The sequence below is a fragment of the Neolamprologus brichardi genome, chromosome 16, assembly GCF_056152115.1.
Source record: "Neolamprologus brichardi isolate AB-2024 chromosome 16, ASM5615211v1, whole genome shotgun sequence".
Lineage (NCBI taxonomy): Eukaryota > Metazoa > Chordata > Actinopteri > Cichliformes > Cichlidae > Neolamprologus > Neolamprologus brichardi.
The window spans coordinates 5,390,633-5,414,417 of NC_142119.1; the positions used below are offsets into that span (position 1 = coordinate 5,390,633).

The following is a 23,785-nucleotide window of genomic DNA, read 5'->3' on the forward strand; positions in this document are numbered from 1 at the left end:
TGTTATTTATTGAAATTATTTCAAATACGCCATGTGTTTATTGGATGATGTTTATTTGCCATAAATATTAGTAAAAATAAAAGTCACTTTAAACATCAACTCAAATACAACAACCTGAAACTGGTTCTGTGCGCAATAATTAATACAAAACATTAAACTTTTAGTCAAGACAAAGTCTTTACCATCCCACCATCAATGTTTGACAGTCTAATAATAGAGTCACTCTGATATTCTGATGCCTGTTAAAACCAATTTACCAAATACCAACTGAGCTATGAACTATTCAACTGACAACTGAAGCTATTCATAAAGGCTATGAGTGAGTTTTTAAAATAGATTAATGTAGCTGGTCTGAGGTCTTTAGGTTTAAAATGCATACTGTACTTCTCCCTATATCGGTAACTGACATGTAAAATATTTTAAGTATGAGTTTGTGCATTTCAATGTTTATCAAAGTGTGTAAACATTCTTTGCCCTGTATTGACTCATCTACACATTTCTTTTATTTCTTTTATTCCCCTCAGTATATTGCATAAAAACTGTAAAAACTATTTACACAAAATTACAAAGGTAGCTTTGGCTCGGATAAAACATAAAAAATACAGACACTGCCTTGTTTCTGTAGAGAAACAAATATTTTCTAATGCCTAGAAATTATATTATTAACAACCACTGATTTTTGTTATATTATCCAGAAAACATGTGGAAACAAGAGAACCAGAATGCTCTCAGGTTTATTCTATTCCGAGTAAGATCTTCAGTAGGACTGTCTGGAAACCAGACTGACTTCTTATATCAGAGATCGCAGCACACAGAAGTATTTCTCTGTTCCACTTCCTACATGGAGTTCCTCAGCTCAGGCAGAGTGAGATCATACCTTCAGAGAAAAGAAGCATGAAATGTTTATGAGATCATTAAGCATCAAATAAGCATGCACACTCTGTTTTTTTAGGGTCCATGCCCTACAACCAGATTTGGTCAACCAGTTATTTAAAAAGCATGTATTTGTTGCTGCAAGTTAAATGAGTTTTCTTGTTACTGGGTGGCTCTATTGCACAAAATAATACGAATTCATTTCCACTGAGATGTCAAGGAGGCTCGCAGAGTCCCAGTCATGAAAAATTGATCTTGTTTCACTGGAATCTGACTTGTGAAAATTGAAAATGGACAAAATGGAGAAGTGCAGATAAAATAGCAAATATGCAACTTCACCAGGAGTTCAGGTTGGAACCATTATTACCTAAGAACCATAGCATAACTGTTTCCAAATCATGTTTAACACTCGTCTTTTAAAAGCACACAAACATTTGCCATCTGAAGAGATCAGCCATCCTGTTTTAACAGGTGCAGTTTATTATTGTTTTGCTGAAATATGCAAGGCCTTTCCTTGAAAAAGGCACCACCTGGACGAGAGCATAAGTTCCTCTAAAACCTGTTTATACCTTTGAGCAGTGACAGTGACTTTCCAGATGTGTAAGCCCTTAGATTGCAAGTCTTTACTTGTTTTTTTATATATATATATATATATATATATATATATATTTGAATATTTTAATAACCTGTTGCCAAAGGTTTCAGTTTCACTTACTTTTCTAGCCCTTTCTTGCCCTCTCCCAACTTTTCTGGACCATGTTGCAGCTATGAAATTTGAAATAAGTTAATACTTTCTTGAAGGTTTCTCAGTTTAAACATTTCACATGTTTAAATTCTATATTATGGGTTTATATATATTTGCAAATCATTTTGAATTATATTTTTATTTATGTTTTACATAGTTTCCTAACATTTTTGGAATTGTGATTGTTCTCTGTAATCTGACCAATAATCTTACCACAAGTTTATCTGTGCTTCAGCTAAATGAACTAAAACACAGGAACATTTGTCTTCTTATGCCTCACAATTGTGTAATTGGTACAAAAACAATGTGAGACTTCCATAAAAGCAGCAAGGAAGTTCCAGGAAGTTATATAGAAAAAAGGAAACCAGTTAAAAAGTGCCCAGCAACAAAGGTGCAGGCAGATTTTATTACTGCTGGACAAAACCGCTGTAGCTGTTTCCATTATTTGTACTAAGTCAATGAGCTGCAGGCTGGAGCTTCATTTACCACCAGATAAGACAGAGGAATAGAGAACCATCAATCTTATCTAACTCCCAGCAAGAAAGTCAATATGTGAATTTTCCTCAAACTGTTCCTTTAATTAAGCTGGTCAGGGAGGATTTTCTTTACAAACTGATGACCGCAAGACAATAAAAGAAGGAAGTATTGATACTTAAAGTCAGCACATTCACATTCAGTCTCACATAAATCTAATCGTAATAAGAGAAAACTGGCCCCCTTACCACGCTGTGACGCCTTTGACTAGATCCATTTCTGATAAATCTATTATTACCTGCAGAAAGAAGCAGAACTGCCATTAGTTGTCTGGAACAAGCTGCAAAAGTGTGATAGTGAAAGCAGCTAGGATTTCAATTTATGCCACATATGAAGAAAAGTAGGAAAATGACAGGTCTTGTATTTGTCTGAAGAATGAGTAAACACATAAAGCAGTTTAGCTGAGTTAGAGAGTTTTAAGCTTTTAAGGCTTTGAAGCTTGTGACAGGAAGAAAAATGCAGAATTTACCAGGAGCAGCATGAGTGTTATTAGCACAAAAAATGTTGCTTATTTTTGTTACAATTGTTATGGTAGCAGTACTTGTTATTTAAAAATATTTTAAAAAATATTTTTCAAGTTATATTTTCATAAACAATGCAATATATGTTTAGGATTTTTTTTCAATAAAAGGCTAATGTCAGCATAAATATGTATAAGAAAAAAATGTACATGTATAAATATTGTTCCATATATAGTTTTATATATTTTTTTATATTTTAAGACATCAATACCAAATGAGTAGTTCAGCTTAACATACAGAACCTATGTCCTTTCTCTCTCGAGAGACCAAAATGCTGTTGTTTTTCACAGACACATCCAACTTCTTGGCTTGTGCTTCTTGAAGTAACACATCAAACTCAAACCTGTGATGAAAGCAGGTAAACAAAAAGAAAGTGACACCATCTCAGTGTCTGCTTTAAAGACACACAAACTACAAAGTATAAAAATATAAATTATTCCTTTACAACAAACAAATGGTGAATGAGCGTATTAGACTTACTTTTCATTGAAGACGGGATTGATCATCCTCTTCTTGACATGCGTCATCTTACGATGCTTCCAGGTTTGGTGGGGGAGGAGATACAGGCGGACGTAAGAGTCTGTGCTGTGCTCACTGCAGGGCAATAAGTTCCTGTGTGGGAGAGGCCACGGCATTTAGGAGAACTGTTTCTGTATATTTTAATTAAAGCCTTTTAATAACTTAAATGGTAATGAGGACAGATTTTTGTGACATACCTGCATCTGATTATAAAGACTATAAGCTTATGTTTCAGGGTTGCATAGCGTACATTTAGCTCAATCTCTCCAAATGAACCCTGATGATTCCTAATGGCTCTAAAGAGAAAAAATCGCAAAGGTCAGTTTCATTTTTATATTTTTTTGAAAATGCAGCATCCAGCTCAGTTCAGGATATCTTTGGAAAGGTTAGAAGTTGACATTAAAGGACACGCAGAGAACAAAGTCTCTCTCTGGAAATAAGAATTCATCCGAGGGGTCAAACCTGGATGTAGTGATGGAGTTCTGTAACAGCAGGCTGTGAGAGGTCAACCGGCGCACATTCGCAGATGATTTCCTTTTCTTAGATGCCCGGAAGGAGCCACGGCCTTGAGCTAAATAACCTTGATTTGGTGAAGCTGTCTCTTGGTTCGGAGTTGAGGGACCAGGGGTATTGTTGGAGGAAACTGTGTGAGAGGAAGATGGAGCATCGGAGGGACTGGAGACTGAGGTATTCCCTGTTTTTCTGGCCTGTTGCTGTTTGACTTCTGAAGAAGGATTGATGAAAGTCTTAGGTGGAGGCTCTTCCAAATTAAGAATCTGTGTGAGATAGAAGACATGAGCAATGCTACTTATGACAGAGGTGAATAAGACAATGAGAAAACCAACAGAGAACATTTGCTTTGTACAGGAAGACAGATGGGTGTGTGTGTGCATGCCCACCCTGAGCGTGGCCTTGAGTTTGATCTGGCTGTTTGCTCCAGAGTGCTCTAGCAGGAAGTACTGGTCTAGAGTCAGGTCCGAGATGTTGAGGAGGCGACTAAGGGGCAAGTTGAGAACACCGAGGTGATTCTTCTTCTCAGGCTCTTTGACCTGAACCACATGAACAAAAAAAATATTTAAAAAAAACACAAATTACATTAACCTCATGAAGAGATCAGATAGACTGAAAGAGGTCTGGGTTCAGAATATGCTTCAGAATCATTTGTGTCAATTGTAGTAAAAGTTTTATTCTGAGTCAAAATTGTACAATTAAATGGGAACATGATAAATATAGCACTATATATATTTTTTATTAGCAGCAGTGATTATAGTCAAATTTTTAAAAACAATACTTTCCAAATGGTTGTTTTTGACAGCAATTTGTTCTGGATTAAAAAACAAACCTGAACAAAGAGCTGCTGCGTGTTGACGTCACGCACAAAGAAGGTGAAGCCCTCCTCCCACACCGGGTCTTTGGAAGCATACACAACCTGGAGAAACAGTGCATCAATAGTAATTCAAGTTATTCACTGCAAAAAGATGACACAGTTACTGTGCTTTGCGTTTGTAACTGCAGTATTTTTTCAACTGACTTTATAATAGTTTCACTGATCTAGAGTCAAAATGCTTCCAGATTTATTTTGGATCACTAAACCTAAAAATGTTGCTTAAAACTGTTGGTAGGTAAGTGACACACGTTCTTATTTGAAACCAGAAATGACAAAAATTGATTTTAAGACTTAGATTTTGCCAAAAATGCAGGTAGGTGCTTATTTTCAGATGGGTTCTCATCCCAAACTATTCTTCAGTTTTACTGAATTTAGGCTTTTATCAAATTTCAAATGAAATGATATCTCTATTTGATCTGTAGACCTCTACTCTGACCTCTTCCTGGTAGCGGAAATGGCCTAAAATCTGTAAATATCATAAAAGTGATCTTTTTCATTCATAACAAATTGTAACTTAATGAAAAAAGGTGAAGCATTACCATTTAAAGCAAGTGCCCATACAGCTATAATAACAGCTTTAATTATCATATTTGATATCATAGGGGAAAGATATGTGTTTTTATGGTAAAGTGAGAGCAATACCTTGCTTTTCTGAACATTTCTGTCAATGGAAAATTCAACAAAGCTGTTGGGAAAGGTTGTTCTCTTTGTGATCTGAAAACAAAGCAAAACAATGACCTGGTCAGAACATCAGTAGAGCTCTATTTCCATTCCAATACAGTTAAGTGGATCTGTTTCTTTCAGTCAGTGTCAATATATAAAAACATATAACCTGCCTTGTAATTGTAAACCTCTGCCAACCAGGTTAGGTAGCAGTTTACTACCATATTTTTTACTGTTTTCTGTATGAATTTTGTCATAATTATGTGATGAATTCTGTGTGCTTTGTGAGGTCTCCGTGAGCTTTTTCCTATAACTGGGTGAATATTTGGGATTTCTATATTGACTTTAAATGTGTTTTGAAGAACTAGTTTATCTGGTTGTTTATACTCATATTTTAAATGTAGTTGATTCTGCAGAAAACAGACGTTCAAATTTTTGGTAACAGTTATTTAGACCAAGACCAAGTCCCATGTAATTAAATGGAATTTCACAGAATTTTATTTGAAATTACTGTCTGATTATATTTACCCACAAATCCTTAAAGGTAGGCACAAAAGGGAGGTAACAAGTCAGCTTTTTTACAGGAAAAAAAGAATAATTATAGTAAATGTACAGAGCCCCTCTGATGACATGGTACAAAAAATAAATAAATTGTGGCCACAAAATACTATTTCGTGGCCACAAAATAGGTATAACGTGCGCACGAAATGTTAATTTTTGGGCACGAAACACTTGACCAATAACCGTGATCCTTCCCAGGCCCTTGCAGTTGGTTGACAATAAAATCTATCCCAACGTCCGGGTCGTACTTGCGTCTGCAAAGCAACTGGGCTCTCAATATCCTGTTTAAATGTCTCTCCATAATAATGGTTCCTTTCAGTGCCAGGCTTTTCAAAATGCATCTGCAGCTCATTTCCAGCCTAAAATTGTCAGGGATCTGGGTCTGAGGGACCTAGACCTATTATTGTGTATTGTTTACTTCACTGTAAATAAACGCACTGCATTAATTGCACAGAGTTCCGCATTTTGGGTCCTCCTTCCCCACACACCCACGGTCTGCCACGCAGACCATGACAAAAAAAAACCTCAATCATACTGTCTCTGGCCATGTTGTATAGGTTTAGCCTACTCTCATGCTTATGTCTCTACACAGCTGTCCAATTACAATATGATGTGCGCACGTCATCTATTTCGTTGCCACAAATGCGTAATTTGTTGCAACGTTATACCCAATTCGTGCCCACAAATTAGCATTTCGTGCGCACGTTATACCTATTTCGTGCCCTCGAAATAGTATTTTGTGGCCACAAATAAGTATTTCGTGGGCACGTTATACTATTTCGAGGGCAGGAAGTAGTATTTTGTCTCCACAATTTATTTATTTTTTGGAGGATGTCATCAGAGGGGCTCCGTATAAATGTGATTGCTGCATAACCAATTGTAAGCAGTGTTTAATTAATACAGTGACCGAGGAATCCTGCGAACACTCAGGATGAAGTCCTCATTAGGAGAATGGTTCACAGTGTCTCTATGGATTTGTAAATGTCATTTATCAAATGTATGTATGAGTTTAAGTGGGATTATATAAACATATAATTGCAACTACTTTACTATTTCATACTTCACCTGGATTCTCTGGTAGCATTCCTATGACACTCCTTTCATAAAAATATTATTTGGCTCGTACAAAACCAAAATTGGGAGTCTTCCAACAATAAACTGCAACGTTCTTTATTCAACTCTGTAATAAACCACACCACCAACTAAGACGAGGAAGAAGAAAAACATTTATGCTGACAATCATTACTGAAGCAGGAAAAAATAATAATGGCCAACCTCCGTCTTTACACTTCCAAATAATGATGCATAAAGATAAGAAATTAAGTTTTCAGTTTATTTTTATCCTGCATTTTCACATTATAACCAGCAGAGGACAGTACTAATAAAATTAGTTCACCTTGAATTGAGAAAATAGTAAAAGAGTTTTGTTATTTTAAAAAAATCCTTAATAATTCTACCAGTTGGTTTATAATTAGCTAAAATACCAAATGAATGGAATTTATATCAATTATGAAATCTGTGAAAGTAGAACCTTAATTTTTTTTTTAAAGTCTGTTTCCTCCATGTTCTAAGTTTCCTTCCTGCATGTTTCTTAAGGCTGGGAAATTTAATCTGAACATGTCTCGGTTCAAGGAGTTAGATGAAGAGCAGCTGGCAATAACAGGCATATACAATTACAGGCATGCGCCAGACAAACTGGAAAGACCACCTCTGAACACGCACAGGCACATCTAGAACACCTACAGAAAGCAGAAGACCTGACTGATATGGCTTTTTGGCATCAATATACAAAAGCACTATCAGTTGCAGGACATTGAAATGAAGTAAATAAAAGTAAAACAAAGCTTTTGTTTTAACATGTTCATCTATTATTGTAAAAGAAAACATACTCTCACTGGCAAACTCAATAAGCTTTGGGCTCCCAATAACCCCCAAAAATGACGGATATTTTTATAAACATGTTTAGGACAGAAAGATATAAGGGTCCTTAACGTGATCAAAACAAGTGATAGTGAAGGACTTGCTTTGCTGTCTCTATTATTAGAGCTAATATTGCACATTTGATCCAAATATCTGTATAAATTTGGCATTAAAACAAATTGCAACAAGAAAAACAAGGACACAGCCTGATGCATTAATGCTAAAAAAGCTGTCGTCTTACCCGCGCTTCTTTTGAGTTCTTCCTGAGCCTCTGTTGGTCTGAGTTCTGAGCAGGACAAAAATACAGCTGAGAACATTTGCATGACAACAACAAGAACAATACTACTTATCAACAGAAGATGCTTACAGGTAGATCTGTGGCATTGTCCAGATACACCGCAAGTATGGCACAGGCAAAGTTGTCATTGGACTGGGAGAAAATGTTGTGAGAGGAAAGAAATGTGATTTCCACAGCAGTTGGACACTGACACACATACAGCTGCTGCTTTTAGTTCAAAGTGAAATAAACAAATTCGAATGTTATGTTGAAGAAATAGTGGGCTGCTGTACCTCCTGCAGTAGGCTGGTGTCAGTCTGAAGGGAAAACCACTGGAGCTTAAGATGAACTTCACCGTGTGGCACATCCTCCAAAGGAAACCACTGCAAGAGTAAGAGGATGTTTGAATGGCTTTAGTGCAAACAGAAAACCAGGGAAAATGGTAGCACGCGCATTTTATATGAAACAGTGCACTGTGGTACAGAAATGTTGTGTTATGAAGATTAACCTATTGAATGTTGAATATTGATTTATTGATTAGCATTCAAATATCTCAGTGAATGCAGAAAAAAGATCTACCACAAAGCAAGAAAGCACGAGACAAGGCTAATCAAAAGGTATTGGCTGAAGCACATGCTTATTACGCCAACCAACAGAAGCTCTTTTAGCAAGCAGCTCATGTACATAGGGCTCGAAGCAAAGAGTAAAACAAAACAAAGCAAGCAAACAAACAAAAAACAAAGCAAAGCAAAAACTTTCCACCTGAGATGAGTAACTACATTAAATTAAATTTCATTAATCAAAGCAAAATAACCAATAACCAATCAGTATTATTATTATTGCTCTTTTCACTCTTGATTTATATATTTTTCTAATACTCTATTTTTAAACATGTTTTTAAACAAGGAAAATGAACTCCACCTTTTTAAATCACTGTCATAACTATTCCACAAGTTAACTCCTCTAACAGAAACACATCTCTGCTTTATGTTCGTCCTTATCTTGTTTTTTCTTTAAGAAATCTGTTCCCCTTAAGTCACATTTACTCTCTCTGACTTTAAACAGCTTCTGGGTACTGCGGCAAAGCAAGTTATTTTGTGCTTTATACATTATCTGTGCCATTTTATATTCAACTAAATCATAAAATGTCAGGGCATTCAGATTAATAAAAAAAATGTTAGTTGGTTCTATATAGTTCGATTGATTTATAATTCTTATAGCTCTTTTTTATAACTTGGAAATAGGAAGAGTATTTGTTTTATATGCATTACCCCATATCTCCACACAATAAGTCATGTATGGAAGCAACAGAGAACAATAAAGTGTGTATAATGATTTCTTGTTCAGGACATGCTTTGTTTTGTAGAGAATAGCAATGGTTTTTTCAAATGTTTGCTTTCACATGGTTTATATGAGACTTCCAGCTAAGCTTATCATCAGTTATCACTCCAAGAAATTTATTTCCGTACACTCTTTCAGTTTCAATTCCATTAACCCTGATTTTAGATACATTTTTCGTTTGTCAGCTTATTCAGGGTAAAAGATCTCACCTGATCCATTTGTTTCTCGCGCTTCACTTCTCCCAAATCGAGGTTATAGCTAAAGCAGACAGCCAATGTAAAATACAAATCACATTGTTAATGTCAATATTAGTTAGATATTTTATAAGCTCTTCATAGGTAAGAATCCACTGATGCCAGGAACTTTGAGAAGGGCTTTTCTTAGAAATTTACTGAGGCATAACTGACTCTGCACGAGGACTGCGGCCTGCATGATGAGATAAGGAAAAGCCAAGAAAAACATCATCATAACTCAAAACTGTACGACATACCTTCCAAGAAAATCATCTTTATCTACATCTTCATCATACAGCTCCACTTCTAGCTCTTGGCCAGGAGCCTCATGGACAACAAACTGCACAGATAAAGAAAGCGAGGACGTTTTTAAAAGCACTAAGACGACAAGGTTACATGCAGAAAATGGAATATTAGATACTGATGCTGTACAACAATACAATGAAACAAGTAAAACCGAAGATGAGTGACACACCCAGCCAGAAATGGGCAGTAACGCGGTACTTGTACCGCGTTACTGTAATCTGATTACTTTTTTCAAGTAACGAGTAAAGTAAGGGATTACTATTGCAAAAACGGTAATTGGATTACCGTTACTTTCCCGTAGGAACGCTGCGTTACTGCGTTACTAAAACCATGATTTTTTGTGAGAATGTCTCATGACAGTGACGTAAGCAAGTACGACGTTTGTGACAACAGCTGTGTGCAGATCAACAATGGATAATATATCGAGTGCGGGAGAGGGTATGAGCGTGCAGCGTTTAAAGCGTGGAAGTACTGACCTTACTTTGAGTTTGATTCCATAAAAAGTGACATAAAAATTAGTGTCCGTTGTGCGTGGGAAGAAAACTTCTTTTTACAGCGAAAAAAACCCCTAAACTTCCGTGCAAACGCCGAGTGCGCTATGAGGTAATGGGAAAGTCACAGAGAAACTCGCGGATTCTTCCACTGACCGCTGCGGCACACCTGCACCAAGGTAAACCTCCGCCCACCTGCTTTACAGGTGAAAATAGAGCAAAAGGACCGCTGAGTCTTTGACTTTATTTATTTTCTGCTGTGTTTTACTTGCATCTATTTGAAAGAGTGAGTGTAAACACAAAAAATATTTTATTTTATGTGCTGGAATGTGCAGAAAATAGGTTTAAATATTAAACAAATTTCTTCCAGTCAGAGAATGTTGCATATAATTAAATTTTTGCTTGATGCATAAAGTTAAAAGATTAAAACTAATAAAACAAGTTTTAAAAAGGGACTTTTCCATTTGATTACATTTTGTATGATGGATTATGTAGAAAAAGTAGAATTGGGCTGAAAGATCTATCGCTTTATCACCTATTCAGGTTGTAAATCGTGTTTTTAAAAAGTAACTAAGTAACTAAGTAACTAAGTAATTAATTACTTTTGAAAATAAGTAATCAGTAAAGTAACGGGATTACTTTTTGGGGGAAGTAATCAGTAATTAGTTACTGATTACTTTTTTCAAGTAACTTGACCAACACTGCACCCAGCATTACAGGGTATGAAATACAGTCATGTGTTTGAATTTTGTGTGGGGGAATTCGTGTTAGCCTACCTCATACACTTCATTCCATCTTGGATGTAGATTCTTTTTCACAGTCTTGCTTTTGAAGTGTATGTTGCCCACTCTGAGTGTGGCATAGGGGTCTGATTTGCCTTTCACTAAACCCATCACGTATGTGTCCATAGCCAGCAGGTCCCTGGCTTCCAGCAAGTGGACTCTCACCACCCCCTATGAGGAAAAAACACAAGATTCATATTAATGATAGTGTCTTTGTATAAGTAACAAGTAAAGGTAAAAATAGGTTTAAAGAGCAAATAGTTAACATGTTTTTTTTATCTTAAAATGCACTATGCTTATAAAAAAATCCAAGTAGCTGCTGGTTATAAGGTGAAGCTAAATGTGTGAATTGGAAATGTGATGGTACATACACGAGGAAGTGGAAACCTCATTTGGTCCATTTTGACCTGGTCTATGAGGGGAATACACATGCGGTTGGGCAACACTATAAAAGAAGCAATGATGTTCATGATGGTCTCCTCTGACAGTGAACTGTAAAGCAAAAGATTGAGTGAGACAAGCAAACATCAAAAATTCTGGACGAATCGGTAATAATAGGATTATTTTTAAAGATTCTCTAACCTAAAGGCAGGGCTGCTCAAAAGGTTTGTCATGCCAGTCCAGTTTATTTTTAATGTCTGAAAAAAAAGAGCGCTTTAGATAATATTAAACACACAACTACACTTCTCACAACTCCACACCGAGAAAATCTGTGGCCACTTACAGGGCGGCGAATGAAGAAAAAAGTGACACCTCCCACCAGCGGTGTTTGACCAATGAGAGGCTCTAAAATAACTCTCATCATCCCCTGGAGCTGGAAGATTCAGGGAAAGTTTTACAAGAATAGTAAACATGTGATACAGATGATGGAGAAAAGACAGGAAAATGAGATTCTCACTTTAACGCCTTTCACACCAGCTGTGATTGCTGAGTTCATGTCAGCACGAATGTCCACATCACCATCATAACTGCAGAGTAAACTGAGCTGGTCAGACATAAATGATGGCAAGAGAAAACATCCTGCACATGACTTAGAATTTAAAGTAAAAAAAAATGTGTTTGACTGACCTTATATTCATGTCTAGAATCACTTCCCTATGTTCCACTTCATGTGTGTACGCTCTTATTCCAGTGATCTTGAGAGGCTGAAAATAAAGAAGCATTTAAAGAAAACCATTCAGCCACAACACATCACCTCCAACGCATTTCCAATGAATAAATGTCACTGGATATTAGGGTGGGTTTCCAGCAGAAACAACAAATACAAACTCGATTTAAAATGTAAATAAAAGCAAAATGCAATGATTTGCAAATCCCACAGACCTATAATTTATTCACAGTAGAACTGAGAAAATGGACCATTTTAAGAAAAAAAATACTCATAGCTCATTTTGAACTCCGTGTCTTAAAAAGGTTTGGAGCATCTTGGAAAGAGAGTGTCATGATCCTGGGTCCTGTTGACCCAGCGTTTTGTGTTTTCTATTAGTGATTTTGGTTCTGTTGTTCCTTCTGTTTAGTGTTATTCTGTTCTGCCCATCTATTCCTGTGTTAAGTCCGCGTTTCCTAGTCTGTGTCTTTGCGTGTGTGTGTTTCCTGTTTTATTGTGAAGGTCTGCGTCTTATGTGAGTGTTTTCAGTTTGCCTCCCTAGTCTCCTCACGTTAATCACTCCCAGCTGTGTCCCCCACCTGTGTGTAATCTCCCTGTGTTCTCTGAGTGTTTTTAAGTCGTGTCTTCTGTCTTAGTCGTTGCTGGTTCGTCTGTGTTGTTTCCCCTCGGTCTCCCTGCGTCTCTCCATCCATCTCTCTGTGTATATTTCCCTGGACCTCCCTGCATCTTTGTTCTGGTTTGTTTTGTTAGTTTGCCCAGTTTAGGTTTTCTGTTACAGCTTCACCCGCGCCATTTCTGTTGTATTTTCTTTTGTAAATAAATACTCACCTGCACCAGAGCTGCCGCTTCCGGGTCCTAAATAATTACCACACGGCTTGCCCCGGCAGACTGTGACAGAGAGAGTTTCTAAGAAGTAATGATGGACTGCAAAAACATGAATTGCCTGCAGTAGAAGAACTTTCACCAACTAAAAACATTAGAAGCAGAAAGAAGAGTGGTAAACATGACTGCATCCTAACTTTTCTGAGATGTGTTGCTGCTATCACATTCAAAATGAGCTAACATTTTACTTTAAATTATGTATTTTCTCAGTTGAAAAATTAGACATATTTTGTTTTCTGTTGTGAATGAAATACAGATTTATGAGATTTGCATTGCATTCTGTTTTTATTTCCATTAGAGTCGCCCTGTAATGTGTAGGGAGATGAAGACCCAAGTGCAGACTGAACACGAGTCATTGATTAGATCGTTGACAGATTTCAGAAAAGAAGCAAAGAATAAGGTACCACAGTATAACCGAAAAGTTGCTGAAAAACAACAAACCTGGAAACATACTAAGGCTATGGAACACTGAGAAAAGTGAACAGAAGTGCTGAGAAGGGGAGACAGAAACTATATGTGTATATATATATATATATATATATATATATATATATATATACACACACACACAGTGGAACGAAGCACGCTACAAGCAACCAACTCCCAAAATAAAGCAGGAAAAGCAAAACTTAACAGGGAAAACACACAAATAAACTCAATGAAGGAGACTCAACGCAACAGGAAGTGACATTGAGGGAAGAACTAAACTCTAAAGCAACTGAGAACTAGGAACAAAACAAAATACACAGAACACGGAATAAATGAAGTAAATGTAAACACTAAATATGCCAGGAATGAAATAAATAATTAAACTAAACAAAACTTCAAAGTGCAAAATGCTGGGTAGCAGCCACAGGACCGTGACAGACCCAGTTCTTTTTCAGAACTGCACAAATCAAAGACACTCACAATGCGCCCAAAGTGGATTTTGGTAAAAGTAAAAGTTTTCAGTGAAGGACTGGAGAACCTGATGGACTGCTGGATGTTTTCTCTAAGTAGCTTCTCCATGTACGTCCCAAAAAAAGGCCACGCCTGCTTCAACACCTGACAACACATGACCAAAAAAACATGTGAACAGAATCAGAATAGCAAACTGAAGTTTACTCACAACGTTAACTGAGATTAACACTAAAAGGCTTAATGTATCAAATGCTTTGCTTAGCTTTCTAAAATTACAACTTAGTTGTAAAATGTTTTTGTTAGTAATTATTTAATATAGTTTGCACTTCCTGCAGTCTCCATGTTGCTTTCAGCTAATTTATCTCTGACTTTGACCTTCTGTCCTCATGCTTTGCATCAAGGTGTAGGTTTTGTGTACTCTAGATCAGCAGGGCCTTAACTAGTTCGTGTTATAGAGGAATAACCGAATATCTTCTGGATTGTGTTTATTTTCAGCAGAATAGAAATCACAGTAATAACTACAAAAGGTATATAAAGGCATAAAAGTTATCTGGCAGCACGGTGGCAGGGTGGATACCACTGTTGCCGCACAGCAAGAAGGTCCTGACTTCAATTCCAACATCAGGCCGGGGTCATTCTGTGTGGAGTTTGCATGTTCTCCCCATGTTTGTGTGGGTTCCCTCCGGGTACTCTGGCTTCTTCCCATCGTCCAAAGACATGCAGTTTGTGGGGATAGGTTAATTGATTAATCTATATTGCCCATAGGTGTGAATGCAAATGGTTGTCTGTCTCTGTGTGTGTTAGTCCTGCGACAGACTGACGACCTGTCCAGGGGCGTACCCCGCCTCTCGCCCTATGACAGCTGGGATAGGCTCCAGTGCTGCCTGCGACCCTGAAAAGGATAAGCGGAAGCGAATGGATGGACTATAAAAGGTATTATTAATGTCCTGTTGTGTGTATTGCCCAGCTGAATGTCTGACTGTGAGTTATTTTCCTTTGTTAAGCTGGAGTTGATTTGCTAGGAATGTGCTTGAATTAATTTTTTCTTTGAAATTGTTATTTCTAGGTTGTGTTCTTACATAAAATATTCTGTAATTCTCCCCATGTTTGTTGGCTTGGGTTTGTTATGTGTCTGTCTGTTAGTTTTTTTTTTTACTTTTCCTTCAATATCACATTCCAATTTTTGTCCAGTTTTTTCTTCTATAAGGAGAACACCAGAATAAACACCCCGAGGCTGCTTTTATTGTTGCTGGCGACTTCAACCACACCAACTTAAAGACAGTCCTCCCCAAATTCCACCAACATGTCTCCTGCCACACCAGAGGAGACAAGACTTTAGACCATGTGTATTCCAACCTGGCTGGAGCCTACAAAGCAACACCCCTCCCCCACATTGGACAGTCGGACCATCTCTCCCTGTTCCTCACACCTCGGTATTCACCACTCATCCAACGTGTAAAACCTGCTGTGAGGACAATTAAAGTGTGGCCAGAGGGGACAGACGCAGTGCTCCAGGACAGATTTAAAAACACAGACTGGAATATGTTCACCCACACAGACCTGGACCAGTACGCCTCATCTGTACTGGATTACATCTCCGAAACCACAGACAGTGTCACCACCCAGAAACGGATCACCATGTACCCCAACCAGAAGCCTTGGATGAACCGGGATGTTCGTCTCCTCCTGAAGGCCCGCAACACTGCCTTTAGGTCAGGAGATGCACACGCCTACAGTACAGCCAGGGCTAATCTAAAGAAGGGCATCAAAAAAGCCAAACACCACTACAAAAAGAAGGTAGAAGAACACTTCTCCAACTCCAACCCCCGACGCATGTGGCAAGGACTCCAGACCATTACAGACTACAGGACCACCAAACCCTCCCCCGCATCCTCTGATGTCTCCTTCCTCAACGAGCTCAACAACTCTTATGCTCGTTTTGAGCGAGGGAACCCCACAACCACAACTAAAACAGACATGACGCCAGACCACCAACCTCTGACTCTCTCCCCCTGCAGGTCCTGATGGCATCCCCGGGCGTGTTCTCAGAGCGTGTTCTGGGGAGCTTGCAGGAGTATTCACAGACATATTCAATCTGTCCTTGGCCCACGCTGTGGTACCGGCCTGCTTCAAATCCACCTCCATCGTCCCGATACCCAAAAACTCCAACCCATCTTGCCTCAATGACTACCGCCCAGTAGCACTCACCCCCATCATCACTAAGTGCTTAGAGCAGCTGGTCCTAGCACACTTCAAATCCTGTCTCCCCCCCACCCTGGACCCCCACCAATTCGCATACCGCCAGAACAGGAGCACAGAGGATGCAGTCTCCATCGCACTGCACTCTGTCCTCTCACACCTGGACAACAACAACACATACGCCAGAATGCTGTTTATAGACTTCAGTTCAGCATTCAATACAATCCACCCCTCACAACTCATCAGAAAACTGACAGACCTGGGCATCAGTTCCCTCATCTGCAAATGGTTACTGGACTTCCTGACCAACCGCCCCCAACATGTCCGGCTGGATAACCACTGCTCATCTACAATCACAATGAACCACATTGTACCACAAGGCTGTGTGATGAGCCCTTTCCTCTACTCCCTCTTCACCCACGACTGCAGACCTGCTGATGGTTCCAACACCATCATTAAGTTTGCAGATGACACCACAGTGATTGGCCTCATCAGTGACAACGATGAGGCCGCCTACAGGGAGGAGGTGGATCGTCTGGCTGAGTGGTGCGACAGAAACAACCTGCTGCTTAACACAGAGAAGACCAAGGAGCTCATCGTGGACTACAGGAGGAATGCTGACCCACATCCACCCATCTACATTAAGGGGACGGCTGTGGAGCGTGTGAGCAGCTTCAAGTTCCTGGGAGTCCACATCTCCGAAGATCTCATCTGGACGACCAACTGCTCCAAGCTGGTCAAGAAGGCTCACCAGCGCCTCTTCTTCTTGAGGACTCTGAGGAAAAACCACCTGTCCTCAGACATCCTGGTGAACTTCTATCGCTGTACCATCGAGAGCATCCTGACCAACTGTATAACAGTCTGGTATGGGAACTGCTCTGCCTCGGACCGGAAGGCGTTGCAGAGGGTCGTGAAAACTGCCCAGCGCATCGCCGGAGCACCACTTCCTGCCATAAAAGACATATACAGGAAGCGGTGTCTGAAAAGGGCTGGGAAAATCATCAAAGACCCCAGTCACCCATCACATAGACTCTTCACCCTCCTGCCCTCTAGGAGGCGCTACAGGAGCCTCCGGACTAAGACCACCAGGTACCGGAACAGCTTCTTCCCCACAGCTGTCAGACTCCTGAACTCTGCCTCCTGACATCTGACCCACGTTAAACTCATGGACTGGACATACACACACCCACAACCACCTACACACACACACAATGGACAACCGTACCCTCAAACACACAATAATAACATGGACTGAACCACCATTCACAATCACTAGCACTTTATATAGCCTCTGTAGAAATTATCCACATATCTCACTTATCTTAACTGCACTACTGTATAGTTCTGTGTAAATAATCATACGATAATTTTTAATCCTACAACTGTTTATAACTTGCATAGTTCACATTTCTGTATAACTGTATATCTCAGATTTCTGTATAGTTTTTTTTTATTTCATATTTATATCCTGTTCATAGCCTGTACATAGCTTGTACTCACTACAGCCTGTACATACTTATAGTTATAGAATATTCATAACATACTTCATACCGTGTACATTATAACATACCATAATAGACCCATTTCTGTAACATACTTACATATCTATATTATTGCTAATATATATTGTAATATATCTATATCACTAAAGCACTTCTGGATGGATGCAAACTGCATTTCGTTGCCCTGTACCTGTGCATGTGCAATGACAATAAAGTTGAATTCTATTCTATTCTATTCTAATTCTTGCTTTTTCTGTTTAACAAAGTAAAAAAGGAGTTGTACAAAGAAAATCATTTGTTTCTATGAACTCTTTCTTTTTGTGTTAGTTATGTCCATGAATAGGGACCTGGGTACAATTAAAATCTATAACATTTCCTGTATGAGGAGAACTTTTGTTTTGTCACATGTTCCTGAACTATTATTCTTTCAGCCTGAAAACAAATACCACATACATTCCAAAAAACAAGTCGCTGCTTGTTTGTGTCACTGCATTCAGCATGCTGTGTTGGGTTTTGCTCTGTGAATGATAGATCTACCTCTTTAAGAGTGTTCTTGGCCTGGTTAGATGCAGTGAAATTTTTCTTAACCATGGAAACAATTGTGTTATAATGCACTTTAGTTGTCTTCTGTGGTCTTTCTTTGCTTTTGGTGTTGTTGAGCTGGCTAGGGCATTGAATCTTTGTAAGAATATACCAGATTGTTAATTTGGCTGCAGGTTTGTGCTCTTTCTGTCTCTCTCTTTCTCTGAAAGGTTTTTGTTTTGTTTTGTTTTGTTTTGTTTTTTTAGTCTCATTGTGATGGCTGCAACTACAGCCCCACAGTGGTAATGCCCACCATGTCTGTAGAGGCTTATAAGTAACATAACATTCACATTTGTCTTTCTTTAAATATAGGCATTAGTTTACAGGATAATAAATAACTGGTTTTTGTTTAAAGTTAATTCACATATCCACATGACACTGTATTCTAAAATAAGTGCGCACATTTTAGTTTACACTGTTATGTATGATTAATCTTTTGTTTTCCGAGTTACCTTAGTTGCAGCTGCTCCAGTCCCTTGATTGAGGAGCCAAGAGGTGGAAAAGGGGCGGAGCGAGTTTTAAAGGAACAATACAAATTGGTGCATGCCATAATTCGGGACCATGGGGGGGAATTGGAGTTTATTATGTTTGGTTTAGTTAGGTTTTGTGTATTTTACCCCTTTTCCAGTTTTTGTGGGCTGATCAGCCACTATTTAAGTTTCCCCTTTGTCTTGTTAAGTGAGGTCAGTTTGTTTGAGTTATCAGTACTTTGAGTAGAGTTTTGTTATTTTGACCTCTTTTATGGGCCCAAGATTTTGATTCTTTTGTCATGATTTAACTAATTATGTTCTTTTGGGTTAAATAAAAAATCATTTTTTTGGACGTCAACCTGTGTCTATTTTTCCTTCACTGCTCGGTCCATCACACTCATAAAGATGCATTCACATGCATCAGCATATTTTAGGAACTCCCATAAGTTCATTAGGTGATCATAAACTCTGATCAGTAATCTGTCAGGAATGATTCCTGGGAATTGTGGATGGAAGGACAGATGACAGACACCTCATCACTGCACAAACTCATCTGCAAGGTGAGCTGAAAATACTATACTTTTAAAAACTTTTGGGAAGACTTATTCCAGTTGAAGCCTCACAGTAAGGCTCTAATATCACAAATATATACTTTAATTATGGCATCGGGCAATTACTCAACCAAGAAAATTGCCTCGAGTTGGGAACAGGAACTTAGTCTTCAGTTTGTTGAAGGTTGCTGGGACAAAGTAATTGACAGAATTCATTCTTCAGCCTCATGTGCAAGACTCTCCCTTATTCAGTTTAAGACGGTATATAGATTACACTTCTCAACATCTAGATTATCTAAAATATACCCCAGCATTCCTGACCTGTGCAACAGATGCAAAACCTCCCCCTGTGATTTAACTCATATGTTTTTTGCCTGCCCGTCACTTCAATTATACTGGACTTTTTACTCTGAAGTGCTCTCTCATGTTTTGAGCGTTACTCTCAAACCTGTTTCTGAGGACGCCACCCTGAACCTTAGTCGTAAGCAACTGGATATTATCGCTTTCACTTCACCGCTGGCACGGCGTCGAATTTTGCTGTCCTGGAAAGCTCCTCACCCTCCAGCCCGATCACGTTGGCTGGAAGATGTTATGTTCTTTTTAAAAATGGAGAAAATAAAATTTAGACTCAGAGGAAATGTTAATAAGTTCTCACAGATGTGGCAGCCTTTTATCATTTACTTTAACTCATTGAAAACACTTACAACAGACTAAACTTTTGTACCACAGGTTCCCTTTTGTTATGGTTTTGGGAGGGAGTTGATTTTTTTTAAATTATTATTTTTTTGTTTGTTTGTTTGTTTGTTTTTTTGTTGTTTTCTTCCTTTTTTTTTCTTTCTTTTTTCTGTTTTATTGTTATCATCCGAATCTTAATGGCCTAATTTGTTTTGATATATGTCTTTATATCGGTTGGTACTTGCTGTATTGGGCCTGGTATGTCAAATTACATGTGCAAAACTTTATAAATAAAGAGGGAAAAAAAAAAAGAAGTAAAGCTGGAAGTCAGCACTTCTATCATATATTGACTGTTTGATTTCAAATCCACTGTTGCGAAATACAGACAAAAAATTATTTTTAAAAAAGAAGAGAAGAGAAGAGAAGACAAACCTTTATTAGTCCCATACGTAGGAAATTTGTTGTGTCACAGCAGAAAGTGGAGAGTGCAAGTTACAGTAGTAAAACTTATCATTGTCCAAGATTTAATGGACCTAAGTGTAGCAATATTTACAGACTAACTGATGTATTGGATACCAGATTTTATGATATTTGATGTGGGCTTATTTGGACATATCTTCAGTGCCAATTAAATCACCAATTAACTGAACGTGCATGGAACAGGGTGAGCATGTAAACGCCACATAGAACGACAGAAGGTTCAAACCAGGAGTCATGGTGCTACCACTTCACACACCCCAAATATGGGACAAGTAAGGCAGTTCTGACTCTCATTACATGCAGCACAGTACATTTAAAAAATAAGTGGTGCCAAGTTCTGGTTAGGTCTAACTAGATTGTTGAATAAATTGATCTTTTTGACTGATTTTTAACATGCCATAATTTTGCATTTATATGAAACTAACAGATTTTGCTTTAAATTTTTTAAAAATCATTATTTGGTGCATGTTGTTAGGTTCCATATGGCATACGCAGCAGATCCACTGTTGGAATGGCTGCAGTGTGCCTACATGTTCTCTCTCCCACATTTTCCATCTTTCTTCCAATGTTTGTGTCAAAATAAAGATGACAATTGTCATAAATTAGCCTAAAAATGCATCAAAAGAACAAAACATTACAAATATGGGTGGGATTCTACTTGATCTTAATGAGGTCACCTAAAGGTATCCAGTACAGCCCGATCCGGCAGGGAGGTGTGGGAAGCCAGATCAGGCGCCCCCTGTTTTTGTCTTACTTCTCTCTATCGCCTTTTCTATCCCTTTCAAGAAGTTAGGCTCCATAAATGCTAAAGAGGTAAGTATTATTTCTCAGTTGCAGTGAATAGATAGAAAATAAACTGTAGGAAACTAAACAGAAGAAAGAAGAAGAGAAATAACAAGTTAACATTAACCAGTGCACACTCCGGGGCCTGATCAACCCTGGCAGGGCCTCCTTGGATGAGGGTGTCTAGTGATAATGGCCGAAATACCCGATGAATCCAAGGTCCACTACTGACGATTTGTCCTAAATTTTAAAATCATAAGCTAGATCAGATCTCTAATCCCTAAACCTAACCAAGGAAGGAAAATGTCAGATTAGCCTGGGTAAAAGGCACACAACGATGCGTGCTGCTGACAAAGATTCTGGGCTGCCTTTCCTCATAACAGCCATCCCTCAAGAGTCTCTCCATCTAAAGCAGTGCATTATCAGGGACTGTAACATCTAGTCCTTTTAACTGAATCACCCTACAGTCCATATTCAAACCTTTTATGGTTGTAAAGCTGAAACAGTTGATTGTTATAGATACTTGAGACTCTGTGATATGACGCTGTATAAATAAAATTGAATTGAATTAATTTGAATTGAATTAATTTGAATTAAATTCTGCGTATTACAGTGCATAATGTGAAAATTTTAAATTGTTGTATTTGTGCATCTGCAACTACTCTTGCACCTGTTTTTAGTCTTGGTATCTTTCTTGAAAAAGAGATTTCAATCTCACCGGGAGAACCTGTTTTAAAAAAGGACTTAATAGATAATATCACTCTTAACATGTGAAAAATGTTTGAATACTGTACCTTGTTAAGCCAGTGAACCTTCTCTACATCAGAGAATTGCACCTTTGGGGGAAAAGCATTAAAGTTAAAATCTTGATGCATGCTCAATCATCCAGGTAAGTAAATCTCCAAAAGTTGATTCTGTTCATCTGGACGAAGCGTTTTGTGGGAGAAACGTTTCGTCACTCATCCAAGTGAAACGTTTCCCTCACAAAACGCTTCGCCCAGATGAACAGAATCAACTTTTGGACATTAAAGTTAAAAGTTGACGTGTCACAGTGTCATGCATGACGGCATTGGTGGAAGATGAAGAGGTGTGATGATTAAAAACCTCCCTCAGAAGTTTAGGCTGTAACAGAAAAACAGAACATACCCAGGATGCCATAGGTAAGGCACTTCTCAGCTCGGTTTTGATCGCGCGTTTTTCATTGTCCACTAAGTCGATGGCTGATGTGATCCGTGCCACTTTCCATTGGCGATTTTTCTTCCAGTAGGTGAGCATAAACACGCACAGCAACACCCAGCTGATGTTGATGCCCAGATAGCCTAGCAGATACACAGGGTAGCAGATGAACACCGCTCTCCCGCAGTACATCACGAACTCTATTATTACGTGGTTAACAGTCGAGGAGCTCAGCCTGTCCGTGCACTGGATGCTTTCGGACGGTTTTTGTGCCATCGGGTCAGACACGGTCTGAGGACCTGGTTCAGAAAACGCACTTATTGTATGATCAGTGGGCGAACAACTTTCTGTGTAGCGTATTTCATTTCATTTTCATTTGAAAAGTAGACAAACCAGTCCTCCACACTTACCTCGCGCTCATAGTAGTCCTAAACATTTTCCGTGTTTTTTTTAAAAACAAAATTAAATATGCAGGATAAAATGACGGAAATAAATCCAGACCTGGAACTTAGATTTTCACGCTGTATGCCTATTCTGCACCGGGAGGTGCTGTGTAAGTCAGTGCCAAAACACCCCGAACCATATTGTTGATGTTGTAACTACACAGTAACGTCATCAGGGCACGAGTGCACAATCACACGCACGTTGTTGCACTTTTGATTCCTTACTGGCACCTACTGTGTCAGTAGTGCGCTTCAAGTCAGGACTTTCCACGCACACGGAGAAGGTGTCGGTTCTCTTTGGATCTTAAAATTCCTCAGTGATGAAGTTTAACAAATGCAGATACAGATCCTCTCTTACTGAACCCGGCTTTATTGCGCTCGTTTAAGTCCCAAACAGACCGCATTTCTCTCCATGGACAAGAAAAAAAAGGAACGGAGAAATAGCAGATGACGTAATTAACAACAAGGAAACTTCATATATATTTTTTGTTACCAATTCTCATCTTTCTTTTATCATTATTTCAATTCATGTTTTCATTAATATCTTTATTTAGCTTCATTTGATTTTTTGTTGTCTTTTTCTTAGTATTATCATTACCATCAGTAGTGGTACAAATAGCACTGGCGGTGGTATTATTACTTATATTGTTATTATTACCAATATTTTTAATACTATTATTGTTATTATTATTATTTAATGATGACTCACCTAACCACATAATGTAGATCCCCATATCCACGCAGTGGGTTCAACCACATGAAACTCACACCCAGTTTTAATTGAATGCAAACTCTGCAAATATGTACAAATGTTTGTTTGTTTGTTTGTGTTCTACTCTTTTTCACTGTATTCTTTTTCTCTTGTTTGTGTCAGTGCACAT

At 38.4% G+C, this 23,785-nt stretch overlaps 1 protein-coding gene across 1 annotated transcript; it reads right to left on the bottom strand.

Moving 5' to 3' along the window:
* Positions 1 to 116: 116 nt before the first annotated feature.
* Positions 117 to 23,638, bottom strand: LOC102784073 (extended synaptotagmin-3-like). Its single transcript, XM_087830012.1, has 24 exons — positions 23,614 to 23,638; positions 22,432 to 22,760; positions 22,080 to 22,121; positions 14,053 to 14,187; positions 12,222 to 12,298; positions 12,052 to 12,121; positions 11,878 to 11,967; positions 11,736 to 11,791; positions 11,525 to 11,645; positions 11,148 to 11,324; positions 9,832 to 9,914; positions 9,551 to 9,599; positions 8,294 to 8,383; positions 8,091 to 8,153; positions 7,965 to 8,009; positions 5,222 to 5,293; positions 4,535 to 4,621; positions 4,092 to 4,241; positions 3,655 to 3,968; positions 3,390 to 3,488; positions 3,154 to 3,285; positions 2,911 to 3,016; positions 2,341 to 2,390; positions 117 to 877 (listed from the first exon to the last, which is right to left on the bottom strand). Exons 1-24 carry the CDS (start codon positions 23,636 to 23,638, stop codon positions 838 to 840), a joined length of 2,502 nt encoding a protein of 833 aa, XP_087686138.1. The 3' UTR covers positions 117 to 837.
* Positions 23,639 to 23,785: the final 147 nt, after the last annotated feature.

Coding starts and splice junctions, on each gene's coding strand:
- LOC102784073 (XM_087830012.1), bottom strand. CDS start 23,638: ATGGGGATCTACATTATGTGGTTAG. Junction 22,761..23,613: donor GATCTACATTATGTGGTTAG/GTGAGTCATCAT, acceptor TTTCTGAACCAG/GTCCTCAGACCGTGTCTGAC. Junction 4,242..4,534: donor CGCAGCAGCTCTTTGTTCAG/GTTTGTTTTTTA, acceptor CATGTGGTTCAG/GTCAAAGAGCCTGAGAAGAA.